The sequence below is a fragment of the Sarcophilus harrisii genome, chromosome 2, assembly GCF_902635505.1.
Source record: "Sarcophilus harrisii chromosome 2, mSarHar1.11, whole genome shotgun sequence".
In the NCBI taxonomy this organism is placed as follows: domain Eukaryota; kingdom Metazoa; phylum Chordata; class Mammalia; order Dasyuromorphia; family Dasyuridae; genus Sarcophilus; species Sarcophilus harrisii.
The window spans coordinates 270,503,104-270,516,920 of NC_045427.1; the positions used below are offsets into that span (position 1 = coordinate 270,503,104).

At 34.2% G+C, this 13,817-nt stretch overlaps 1 protein-coding gene across 2 annotated transcripts in view; it reads right to left on the reverse strand.

Annotated features, from left to right (window-relative positions):
• Window positions 1-13,817, reverse strand: part of NUBPL (nucleotide binding protein like) — a 317,209-nt gene that overhangs the window by 186,108 nt on the left and 117,284 nt on the right. The window contains exons 5-6 of one of the 2 annotated variants that reach the window (XM_031952255.1): window positions 8,268-8,307; window positions 8,078-8,168 (exon numbers count right to left, since the gene is read on the reverse strand). In XM_031952255.1, the coding sequence (XP_031808115.1) occupies window positions 8,078-8,168; window positions 8,268-8,307 (131 nt within the window). The remainder of the gene's footprint in view (window positions 1-8,077; window positions 8,169-8,267; window positions 8,308-13,817) is intronic. The other variant, XM_031952254.1, reaches the window with a different exon arrangement.

Consider the following 13,817-nt stretch of genomic DNA (forward strand, 5'->3'; position numbering starts at 1 on the left):
TAACAGATGATTTGCTACTAAAATGGCATAGGGAGACATACCTGGAAATTGCTTAATGCTGACAGAAGGAATTGCAGGACTGCTGCTTCTGAGGCCTAGAATCTGTCCCCTCTCTGAGATTCGCAAGGCTTGCTAAGGAGGTAGCCTGCACCTTCTTTCGTGCTTTCATTCAATAAGTCTTTATTAAACAATCCTGAGATAATTTTCTCTACATACACTTTGAACCATGAGACCAGTTTTATTTGGCAAAACTTAAGTATATGATGTTTACGTATTTCCAGTAAATTGTTAGGAACCTATAACTGCAGTGTTGGACTTATCTTTAACGTTACCCAGAGATCTATACAGGTAGACTTGAATTCAAAAGTTATAAATTAGGGTTCAGAGAGACTGCTGGAATCCTGTGGAGAAACTCAGATTTAAGCTAGGATTTCCCAAGAGTAACAATCATTAATGACTTTGTTTCATGAAACAGGCCAGCATATTCTATCCCAAAGAAATCACAGGAAGGGGGAAAGAACTCACATGTAGAAAAATACTTAGCTGTTTTTAATGTTATAATAAAAGAACTAGAAACTACTGGGGTTCCTATCAACTGGGGACTAACTAAAAAATTTATAGCAGGTGAATATAATGGAATATCACTGCATTGTAATAAGCAGATGAAAAGGATAGTTTAAAAGCAATGTGAGACAATATCTATAAACTGATGCAGAATGACATAAGAAGAGGAGAACAAGAATAATAATTTAGGTAGCAACAGTTAAATTGTAAGAGACTTAAGAATTCTCATCACTACAATAACCAACTGTGATTCTGGAAGACTAATGGTAAACTATGCTGCTCATCTCCTGACAGATTCAAGATACAGAATGAGACTGCATTTTTGGAAATTAACAATTTTGGAATTTATTTTGATTGACTATATATATATTTGTTCCAAGGGTTGTATTTTTCTTTTTTTTAAGTTGGGAAAGAAGAGTGTGAATGAAATAAAATAAATGTTTGTTAATTGAAAAGTGAAATTTTAAATTTAAAAAAAAAGAGAGAGAGATAGGGTCAATATATTCAGAGTCTAGCCTATCAATCACATGAATGCAAATCCTGAGGCCCTGGTAGTTCTTAGGTCACTTAGTTTATGATGTGACTACTCAGAATATTATTGCCCTAATAAATATTGTATTTTTTATTAAAGCTTTTTATTTTCAAAACATATGCATAGATAATTTTCAACATACATCCTTGAAAAACCTTACGTTCCAATTTTTTCCCCTCTCTTTACCCCCTCCTTTAGATGGCAAGAAATCCAATATATGTTAAACATGTGCAATTCTTCTATTCATATTTGATATTGTATTTACCCAGTTTTCCTAATTACCAGTTTCCCTTAAGCTTAGAAAGCAATAAACATCAAAGTAGATAGGTGTCACCCAGCATCACTCAAATAAGCACTCCATCCATGGAGAGGTAGTTGTTTGAGCTGTTTCTTGATAAATAGAATTGGAAAGATAGAACAAAATAAGGAGGGTATTACAGGAAAAGGAAATAGCATAACCAAAGGCAGAGAGATGGAAGAGTTACAGGCTCTATTTGATCCACCTCATACAGCATTTTCTCTAAGATATGCATTCCTCCCCCCTCATTCCCAAACTATTTTACTCATCTCAATATTTCACATCTTTGCTTCCTGAATAAACTTTTTCCTCCTAATTGCTTCTTCCCAAATTCTTTCCAATTTAGGTAGGCTCCATGCTGACCCAACCTGTATCTCTAAAAATTCCCTTTACATCTTCCTATACAAGCCATTCTCCCTGGTTCACATTGTGAGAAAACTTCTCTTTGCTTCTTACCCTGTCATTTTTAAAGAAACTGGCCTTCCCCACCACCACCCCAACAACCCTGAATCTCTAGATGTTTGCTCGCAAAAAGACATCACTTTTCCCACATTCCCTGACTCAGGAAAAGAACAGGAAGGGTCAGTCTGTTCCTCCCTTGCCCGTGGCACTTCCCATGCCAGTTTATACTAACATTTTCAAATCACCACCCTTACCCACTTCTGCCACTATAGGTAAGAACTGCTCCTACTTTCGTTTTTTGGGACCAGCACTTGGCCTGGCACATAGAAATAATATAATAAATGATTGTTGATTGATTGATTAATGTCCTTCCTTAAGCATTTCAGCATATGATCAACAGTTTTCCTCTTTACTATGTCTTTAGTAACTTCCACATACATACTCACACTAGCAGCATGGTCAAAGCCCAGCTTTGGCCATCACAAGCATTGCTTCAATTTCAAAATCATGAATTTAGTATCCTTTCTTCAACCACACCGTCCTTACCTGTCGTTTTTCCTATTGTCCACTCATATACTACTGAAACTTTTCGATGTTTCTGCCTATGCCACTGATATTTCAATCAGTTCATTAGTCCCTTTTTAACTAAACTTGATTCTCTGGCTAGCATGATTACATGGCCATCTATTTCAATGATCCATTCATCATCATCATCTCTCCCCCTCAACCTCCTTCCTTGTCTTCAACCTTTTGATTTTCTTCAAGCCTCAGCTAAATGCCACCTTCTAGAAGAAGACTTTCCCAATCCCCCTTAATGTTATTGTCTTCCCTCTGAGATTATCTTCAATTTATTCTGTATATATCTTCTTCTTACATAGTTACTGGCACATTATAACCCTCATTATATAATAAGCTCCTTGAGGCAAGAACAATTTTTGCCTTTCTTTGTACCACCAATGCTGAACACAGTACCTGGTACATTGTAAGTTCTCAGTAAAAGTTTGTTCTGTTGTTATTCAGTCATTTCAGTCATGTCTGACTTCATGACACCATTTGGGGTTTCCTTGGAAAAGAACTGTGGTGGCTTGCCATTTCCTTTGCAAGTTCATTTTACAGATGAGGAAACGAGGCAGACAAGGTTAAGTGACTTGTCCTGGGTCACATAGCTAGTAAACGTCTGAGATCAGATCTAAATTCAGGGAGATGAGTCTTTCAGACTCCAGACCTAGCACTCGAACTACTGCACCACCAACTGCCCCAAATATTTGTTCATGTCACTTCAATTCACTAATATTCTAAATTTCTCTGTCCTTTAGCTTTCTACTATACCAAATCTCAGCCTTCTGTCAGCCCTTTTCTCTGTTTTATCTACTTCTACTTCAAGGATTTCAAAGTTGCTAAAGAAAATTACAAAATGGTGCTGGGATCAACTGGCCCACCTCTAGCATACTTCAAATGACTCCTCTCCCAACATTCCTTTCATTCATTTCTCTTTTATCCCTTAGCAAACTCCTCATAACAGCTGTTCTGAACCTCCTCTACATTCTCAAACCTCTAATCCTACTGCAGCCTCCCTCACTCTTGGCAGCTCAACTTGCCTTTGCTACACTAAAAAACATCTTCAGCATGTGGCAGAAGCTCTCTCATCTACCCTCATTTCTGCTTTAAAGTATTCTTCTTCCTTTCTTTCTTCCAGCCTCAACTTAAGAGATGTCTTTCCCCCTTTCCAAGCAACAGAATAACCTTTACTCTTGATCACCTCCCTCCCATGTTCTTAAACATGATGTTGCTCCAAAAAATTGTTCCTTCATTCTTTAACATTTTCAGTCTCTCCCTTTTTCTATGCTACTTTCTGCTTAAAAACATGAACAAATGTCTCCTGTTTAGGAAGAAAATAACACATTAGATCCTATATTAAGGTTCTGAAAATGTCATTAGATTATTTTTAAACTGAAATTCCTGTTTCTCTTCTTTCTTTCATGGCCTGACTTTCTTTAAAAGCTTTTTATATTCATTTTTATTTTCAAAACATATGCATGGATAATTTTTCAACATTGACCCTTGCATAGCGTTGGGTTTCAGATTTTCCCATTCTTCCCCCCCTCCCCTCTCCTAGATGGCAAGCAATACAAGATATGTTACATATGTTAAAATATGTTAAATCCAATATGTTTAAGTGTATTTATACAATTCTCTTGCTGCACATGAAAAATCAGATCAAAAAAGAAAGAAAATGAGTAAGAAAACAAAATGCAAGCAAACAACAACAAACAGAGTGAAAATGTTATGTTGTGATCCACATTCAGTTTCCACAGTCCTCTCTCTGAAAGTAGATGGCTCTCTTCATCACAAGATTGGAACTGGCAACAGTCATGTTATTATTGGAAGGAGTCACATTCATCAGAATTGATTGTCACATCCTATTAATGTTGCCATATACAATGATCTCTTGGTTCTGCTCATTTCACTTAGCATTAATTCCTGTAAGTCTCCCCAGGTCTCTCCAAAATCATCCTCCTGATTGTCTCTTATAGAACAATAACATTCCATAATATTCATATACCATAATTTATTCAACCATTCTCCAATTGGTGAACATCCATTCAGTTTCCAGTTTCTTGCCACTACAAAAAGGGCTGCCACATAACTTTTTGCATATGTGGGTCCCTTTCCCTCCTTTAAGATCTCTTTGGGATACAGACCCAATAGAAACACTGCTGGATCAAAGGGTATGCACCGTTTGACACCCTTTGAGCATATAATTCCAAACTGCTCTCCAGAATGGTTGGTGGAGATGTGAATGGATCCATTCACATTTCCCCCAACAATGTATCAGTATCCCAGTTTTCCCACATCCCCTCCAACCTTCATCATTATCTTTTCCTGTCATCTTAGCCAATCTGAGAGATGTGTAGTGGTGTCTCAAAATTGTCTTAATTTGCATTTCTCTGATAAATAGTTATTTAGAGCACCTTTTCGTATGATTACAAATGTTTTTAATTTTTTCATCTGATAATTGTTCATATTCTTTGACCATTTATAAGTTGGAAAAGGCTTGAATTCTTATAAATTTGAGTCAATTCTTTATATATTTTAGAAATGAGGCATAGCCTGACTTTCTAAAGGAATGATTTCTACTCACTGTCTCAATTCCTTTAAGCCATCCTTAAATCCTTACAATCTGACTTCTTCCTTCACCATTTTAATAAAGCTGTCTTCTCAAAAATTAATCAATAGCCACATTAACTCCAGCTTACTTGTCTTTTCTTGATCCTTATTCTCACTTCTCCATAGCACATATCTCTCCTCAAAACTCCTTCCTCAGCTGCAGGAATGCTAACCTCATTTTTCTACTTCTATATTGAATCTACTGGCTCCTTTTAATTACCTTATCTTGTAATTGTAAGGATTTCCTAGACCTTGACATTCCTCTCATATTCTCTGGAGCACTATAGTTAAATAACCATTTTATTATATTGTTAAAGGTTATGTGCTGGGTACCATGGTAAGCATTAGGGTTACAAATAAAAGCAAAAAGAAAATCTGCCCTTAGGGGGCTTATATTCTAAAAATAGAAGACAACAACAAAAAAGGAAGAAGGTACTAGAGTTGGTATAGTGTTGAAGTCTAGTCAATCAGAAGCAAAAGCCAGCTACTTTTGGCTAGCCCCAGTCTTTCCTCAAAGTGAAGGTTCCATGAGCAACTTACTCACTGGAGAAGGGAGCTGCAGAGGTGGAGAGATGTTGTAGGGTAAATCTCTAATGAATTCAATTATTACCTGAATGTAGTTGACTTCAAAGCTCTATTTTCCCCCTAAAAATATCTTTAATTCCTGATAAGATGTTTACATCTGGATGTATACCCAGCAGCCCAAACTTGAGGAGTCCAAAATCAATGTTAACATCTTTGAAAAAAAAAACAGCTCCTATTTCTGGTTTCCATATATTAGTCAAGGTTACTATCATTCTTCCAGTTACAAAGCATGAAATGGCAAAGTCATTTTTGACTCCATCTTTCCTTTGGACCTCATATCTCCTTAGTCACCTCCTTAAAAACAGCACCTGAATTTTTCCTTTTCTACTACTACTTCACTCTGCCCTTGTGACTTCCCCATATGATCAGCAGAATCTTCAATGGTCTCCCAGATTCCTATTTTAAATATCTACATTCCATAGAGTGACACCAACTAATCTTACTAAACACTGCTTATAACATGTCAACTCTTTATTCAAAGACCTTAATAAATTTCCACTAATTACAAGTTCAAATCAAAGCTCCTTGGCCAAGCATTCAAGGGCTTCCAAAATTTGCCCAAACCTAAATTTCCAACTTCATATTACTATTTCCCAGGCTAAGTCATCTATCCCAAGGAAGATAGTCTACTCTCCATCCCATAAATAATATTTTTTCTTCTACCACAGTTTCTCTTCTCTTTTCTTTTTCCTTTTCTTTTTTCCCTAGGCTGCTTCCTCTGTCAAAAATGATATCTCTCTTTAATTCCACCTCCTTAAATCCTCTGTATCCTTCAAGGCCCAGCTCAACTTCAACCTACTCTAATGTCCAACCATCTTATTCCTTTATACTCCTATTTGCTTTTCTAAATCTTTTATTTGCTATTTAATTACACACTATGTTATTTGGGGCAGCATAGAGTGGTAGATAGATTATGGCCTTGGATTTAAGAAGTCCTAGGTTCAAGTACCCCAGAGACACAGAATTGGGTGACTAACAGCAAGATACTTAATTTCTCAGCACCTCACCACCTTCACACACACACACACACACACACACACACACACAAACACTCACTCCTGACAAAAACTCTCTACGTTTATAAGTTACTGATAAGTAGTAAGAATTTCCATACCAAGAATTCCTTACTGTGATGAAAAGGTCCAAACCAAAACATTACTTTCCTATTTTTTCAAAAAACAGGTTTTTATTGATACCTTGTTTTAACATCACCTATATTGCCTTCTTTTTTATTCTTCTCTCCCCTATCGCCCAGAAATCTATCCCTTTTAATCAAGATTTTTTTAAGAAGAAAAAAAAAATTACTAAAATTAATCAACACATTAAAAATAATCTGACATTATAAACAATGTTCCATATATGTACACACACACTTTTGAAAATAGGGTTGGAAGTGGGGGAGTTTCTCATATTGCTTCCTTGGGGCAAAGCCTCATATTATTATTTAACTTGATCCGTCTCTTCTGCTAGATAATTAAGTTCCTTAAGTTCAAGGATCCTCTCCATGCTTCTGTAACCCCCTTAGCAAGCAGCAGAGAGCTATGCATATGGAACATTCAATAAACATTGTTTTAAAGGATTATGAGCAAAATGAATTATTCAAACTTCTTAAACTGTCCTTCTGTCTTCTGAAGGACTCTTACTGAAAATAATTATAAACTCCAAAATTGGGAAGTGAGGAAGGAAATATATGGGGTAAAGTAAATTATATAAATCAGTATATAAATATTTTCACATTTGGGCCACATGTCCATGAAAATATACCTATTTAGTGGGGTACAACATGAGAGAGAATTTTAATTTCAGAGCGAATTTTCTCTGCCACCAGTTCACTTCCAACTTACTTCTATTTACTATCATTTAATGTATAGGAAAGTAAGACAAATTAATTTAAAATTATTCTAAGGCAAAGCTCACTGGAAGCTTAAACCTGCTGAAACATACACAAATACAAACAACCAGAGTTCATTCCAACATAACTGACATTTGAATTATCCTTCATTATGGCATACCCCTTAACAGTTGTCCTTTTTACATGTATAATTAAAAGTTGACAAGATGGATACATATAATTCTACAGACAGACAGACAGAGACAGTATCTTACCTCATTATGGAGCAATTTTAAGTAGCAAGCACTATAATATGTGAGTTATTTTTGCTCAGAGAACTCCTGCTCAGCCCTCCCAACACAAAAATGGCTACAATGTGATTAACATAATTCAGAGGAAGGCAAATCACTGTGTTACTGTATTAAATAGATTTTCTCTTATGCTTAGAGACTCCACATTTTCACAATACTACATAAGTAAAATATTATGACTTTGTACTTATAGCCAATGGAAAACATTTAATCAGGTAAAAATGAAATTTCATTCTGGCGCCACCTAATTCATTCAATCCATCTAGTGGATTCCTTTTAAAAAAAAATCTCTGACTTGGATTCAAATTCCAGTATACTCCAATTAACAAGAAAATTTATTATATCCATGGCACTGACAGGAGGGCAGTTGAAAGTGAATTTCTTACCTGCCTGATCATTTTCTCTATGGCTGACATCACCATAAGTCCTCTCCAAACAACCGGTGCCTTTTCTTCTACCAGGAAGCCCATAGACATACTACAGTAAGAAAACAAAAATAGATTTTTCACAGAGTAAAGAGAAAAATAAAATAGGTTCTGCAAAGTAGTTTAAGGTGGGTAGGGAGGACAAACTTACCAAGAGATACCATAATTCAAAAGGGGTCTCATTAAGTTGCCTAAAATAGGAAACAAATAACTATTTAGAAAATGGAGACATTACTTCATTATAAATATATCAACATGTTTTCCTGTCAACAGCTATCAGGCTTAGCAGTGAAAATGGCTTTCTACCATTATGTCAGTAGACATTTCTTGTTCCAGACTAATTCAGAAAAATAAGTCATTATTTTAATGATTTTTTTCAATACTTATTCTGCAATTTCCAATTCATTCAATGCAGTTTTCAATAGTTCAGGCAAAACACAAACATGTCACTTAAAGATTCCATCAGGCTTAACTTCTTAAAATATTTTGGAAAAGCATCCTTTTATGCAGAAAAAATCCATCAGCAACTTGGAATTATTTTATATTCAAAAAACAGCCTCAATAAATAAATGTGCATAGTCAAAGCATTTTAAATTGTATATTTTGAATGACTCTCAAATTTTAATACTAATCTTTGCTTAGTTATATAAAAAGGCAGAATTCTGCATCATAATTCTCTCAAGACAAGCATATTCTTTTGTCTATATTTTCTCTTTTAGCTTGAATTAAAGAAAAGTTTTCAAAGGGTGGAAAACTTTAGATTCTGTACTGAGGAAAATAAAAATTTCATCAATGTAAAAAAGTAGCATTGTAATAGAGAACAATAAAAAAGAGGAGGAGCAATATTATATGGTACTGACCTCCTTTTCCCTAACTAGAGAGCTGTTGATCACTGAAAAGTGTAGTTTATTATATTCAACAAACACAGATTCACAAATAAGTTTTAAATAAACTCGGTACTCTGAATTTTAAATGTATAAAACTGACAAAATTGTATATAAAGTCATTTTGTACAAATCAAGGCTTCAAACTAGGATAATTATCTGGTTCAATATTGCCCAGATTATAACATAAAAATGGAGAGGTGTTCTGTTGAATTGGTCCACTAGTAGACATAGCTTGGATAGACTATGCAGATGGTTAAGGAATGAACTAAGCCCAAAGTTGAATGGGGGAGAGAGGAGACAGGAAGGATCTGAGAAATTACAATATTCTGATAATATTATGCTATGATATTATGAAGCTATAAATCAAAGAACACCATCATTTCTGAAGAATTAAAGTGTGGGTAACCCAAGGGCAATGGGAAGTTGGGTATGGTGGATATAAGTAGGCTTCACTATACTAAACACTAATGGTTTGTTCACAAGTGATAGAGCACATAATGTCCAGGAAAAAAAGAAAAGATCAATCATGAAAGTTGGAAACACCAAAAGTTGCACTGGTATCTACAAAATAGTAAACAATAAACAGTATACTAAACATATAAATCTTCCACAAAGAATTTTGGGAAGGACTTAAATAAAAATTATCCAAGGTGACAAGGAGTGCATGGATTGTGATATGAACTAATCAATGGCAGAACAACTTATTTAGTGATATCATGGATTTAATTTAATAAATTAATTTAATATTCAAGTAACATTTTAAAAGGCCACTCTACTGGAAAAGTGCAATACAACAACAAAGCTCTTTTGGATATGCTTTTAAAATAGCAAAATAAAAGCTAGGGCCACAAATTTAACACAATTGAAATAACTGATAGAATAAAACTAAAAACTAAAGGATGGAGTGGATACTTTGGAGTATCTAAAATTAGAGACAATATTCCTGAGCTTTAGGAGATCAACAAGGTATAGAAGATAAATGACAAATTAAACTTCAAATAGATATACAGCCTGAGAAGAAGTATAAGAGAATGAAAAGAAGTCCGTTGAGGAATATGCCTATGGGCAAAATCTTTACCTTAACAAGGAATAAAAATGATCATAAATGACAAAGATAACTTAAGTTATATGAAATTAAAAAACTTTTGCATAAAGTTAATGTAATTAAGATAGTAGAATCTATGAGTTAAAGGAGAAATTACACAACACATATCTGATAAAGGTCTGATATCCAGGATTCATATAGCATTGATATAATATATATGCACAAAAGACATCTCTCAAAAGATAAACAGACAATGAATATGAAGTTTGTGATGACTGTGTATTTTAAAATCAGCCGGAGTCAGGAATTCAGGTTAGGGGAAAATCGTCAATCTTTATTCTTAGCATAGAGATGAAGAAAGATTGGAGGTAGAAGGGAATCGGCAATAGCAATGTCAGCAGCTGAGTCAAGAAGTTAGCTAGACCAGAAGCCATGAGACCAGCAGCCACCAGAATAGAACGTAGACAGTAATCTCTCTCAGCCTTTCTTCCTGCCCCTGTGCCTCCACCCACCAAAATCATCATTTCCTATACAACCCATCAGGACTTGCACAGAGAGTGGGCAGGGGCCATTCTTTCTCCATATATATATATTAATAGAGTATAGTCCAATTACTATTTAGCCTCACCTGCTTGGGACCTCAGTGCATCAACTCAAGCCTCAGCCCATTACAGAAGTTCTCAAAAGAAACTCAAATTACCAATAACTATTTGAAAGAATTCCCCAAATAACTAATAAGAGACATATAAATTAAAATTCTTGGATTTTATATCACATTCATTAGATTGCAAAAATGATAAATGGCAAAAATTGTAAATTTTTGAGATGTAGGAAGGAGCTAAGACACTGTTGGTAAAGCTATCAGTCCATCCATTTTGGAAAACACTATGGAATGACATTATAAAAGTCATAATAAATTGCATACAACCTTTGATCCAGTGCTATCACGAACAGACATACAGACAGACTCTAATGAAGCCAAAGACAGAAAGGGAAAAAGAAGAGGGAAATTTATTATATACAAATATATTCAAATTTATTTAATTCAATAAGCATTTATTAGGCATCTAATATGTTTCCCACACTATTAGGGATTAAGGTTACAAAAACACAGATTAAAAAATCCTTGTCTTCAAGTAACTTCTATTTTGATGTGAAGAACAGAATACATTAATAGATAAGCAAATACAAAATATATAAGAGAGAACATACAACATAATTTTCAGGAAAATGCTTTTTGTAATAACTGAGAATCAGGGGCAACTGGATGGTTTAGTAGATAAGAGCACCAGCTGTGAAGTCATGATCTGAGTTCTAATCTTACCTCAGACTAATACTTTCTAGCTATGGGACACTGGATAAATCACTTAATCCCAACTACCTCAACAAAAAAACAACAACAACAAAAACAAAGAATTTGAAAGAAGCATATGCCCATCATTGGGGAATGGATGAAAAAAATGTATGTTACTACAATGAACTATTTTTTGTGCACAATGAAATGATTATTATAATAAATTCAGAAATATTTGGGGAAATTTTATACACTGATGCAACATAAGTTGAACAAATCCAGAGGTACAATGAATAGAATAATAAAAATAACATAAAGTAAAACAACAGTGAATGCAATCACTAATTTTATGATTACAGTACAGTCAGGCACGCTGTTCATCTCTCAATAAAGAGGTCACATAGTACAAGGGCAGATATCTTCAGGCATTGTACATGTGTTGACTGGTTTGTTAAACTACATTTCTTTGTGAAAAGGTACTTCTTATCTCTATAAAGACCACTATGTTGCTTCCAATTATGAAGGTTTGCAACTTCAGTGTCATTCTTAACTTCTCACTCTCCCTCATTCCTATTTCCAATCAATGCCAAATCTTGTTGACTCAACCTCCTCTTCTCACAAACTCTTTAATTCTCTCCAGTCACCATTCCAATTCCAGGTTCTCATTACAGCTCCCCTGGATTATAACAAAAGCCTTACAATTGAATTTATCATCCATTTTTACATGATATTTTGTTTCTTTTCTTCAAATTAAGGATGAAATAGAAATATAAAGCAAGGGATAATGAAAAAAAAAAAGAAAAGTGAAATAAGAAAGAAAAAAAGGATCATTAAAGCATTTTTAAATACATAGAAGAGAACAGAAAGAATAACAAAAAAGATGAAAAACATTAGAAGTTACATTTTAAATTTCACATGTTTATATATTTTTTAAGAAAAGCAAATTTTACATAATAGAGATGCAATTTCGTGTACAATCTTTTTTTTTCTTCTACTATATATGGGGAAATATCCATTTTGTTTAGTGTGTTGGAATGTTTTATTATGAATATTTTACATGAACATCAGAGACTGAAATAAAATCTGGTTGGGAAATAAAGAAATTAGTGCTATAAATTTTTTAAAAATTAACTTCTCAATTAACTGCCCCCCACCCAAACTTCTCCCTTTGCCAAGTCTCTAGACAGCTGCTAAAATGACATTAGAAAAACTTTTCTAATGCTTACTCAATTTGCTCCAATGGTTGCTTATTATCTCTAGGTTCAAATATAAATCCCCCTGTTTGTCAGAGCCTTAAAATCTTATTATATATCATTCCTTCTCATATATTATTAAATTCAACCCATAAAGGTATTCTTGCTATTGTTTAAATACAACATTACATTTTCCATCTCTTTGCCTTTGCCTAGCTATTTCCTGTGCCAGGATGTGCCCTCATCTCCCCTGTCTCTTGCAAATCACAAAATTTTTTCAAAGTTCAGTCTAAAGGTTGCTATTGCATCCACCTTAATGTTACATCACTCTCATTTTGCATATACTTTTGTTCTTTTATTCTGAACATAACAAACACCACAGGTATCCCATGTACAAAGTAGAAAAGAAAAAGATTGCAAATCTTTACCATATATTCCTTGCTAGCATGTTTCTCCAAGTATCGATCAATCAATAAAAATTTATTAAGTAACTTTTAAGCATCAAGAAGTGTACTAATTACAAGGATATGAAAAGGGGCAAAAGACATTCCCTGCCCTCAAGGAGTTTTAAATCTAATGGGTATAAATGTAAAAAAAAATAATAATAATTCAAGATATTTTCAAAGGTATCTTCCTAGTCTATGTTCCCTACTAATCTTCCTTCTGTTCTCTCCTCTGAATGTTTTAAATACTTTAGTTCCTCTTTTTTCTATTTTTCTACCTTTTTATTTTCATTTTGGCAACTGTGTCATTGAACAGTTAGGTGACACAGTGAATAGCACTCTAAGCCAGAAGTCAGGACGATCTGAGTTCAATTCTGGCCTCACTACTTGTTGGACATGTCACATAATATCTTGGTTGTCTCAGTTTCCTCATCTGTAAAACGAGTTGGAGAAAATGGCAAACCACTCTAGCATCTTTACCAAGAAAATCCTAAATTGTCAGACATGATTGAAATGACTGAACAACAATAACAACAGCATTTTCAATATCTTCCTCTTTCTGCAACTTCCCTTTCACCTCCAAACTAAAAGAAAAATAAAACCCTTCAATCAAATATATATGATCAGAAATAAACAAATACTCACACTGATCATGTCTGAAAAGATGTCTCATTTAGCACCTTGAGTTCTACCCTATTGTCAAGGAGTAAAAAGACATTTTATCACCAGTGCTCTGGTTGGTTATTGCATTAAATAGTTTTAAAATACTAATTGTTTTACTTTCTAATTTTTTTGTTATTGTATAAATTATTCTCTGAATTTTACTTACTTTATTCTGT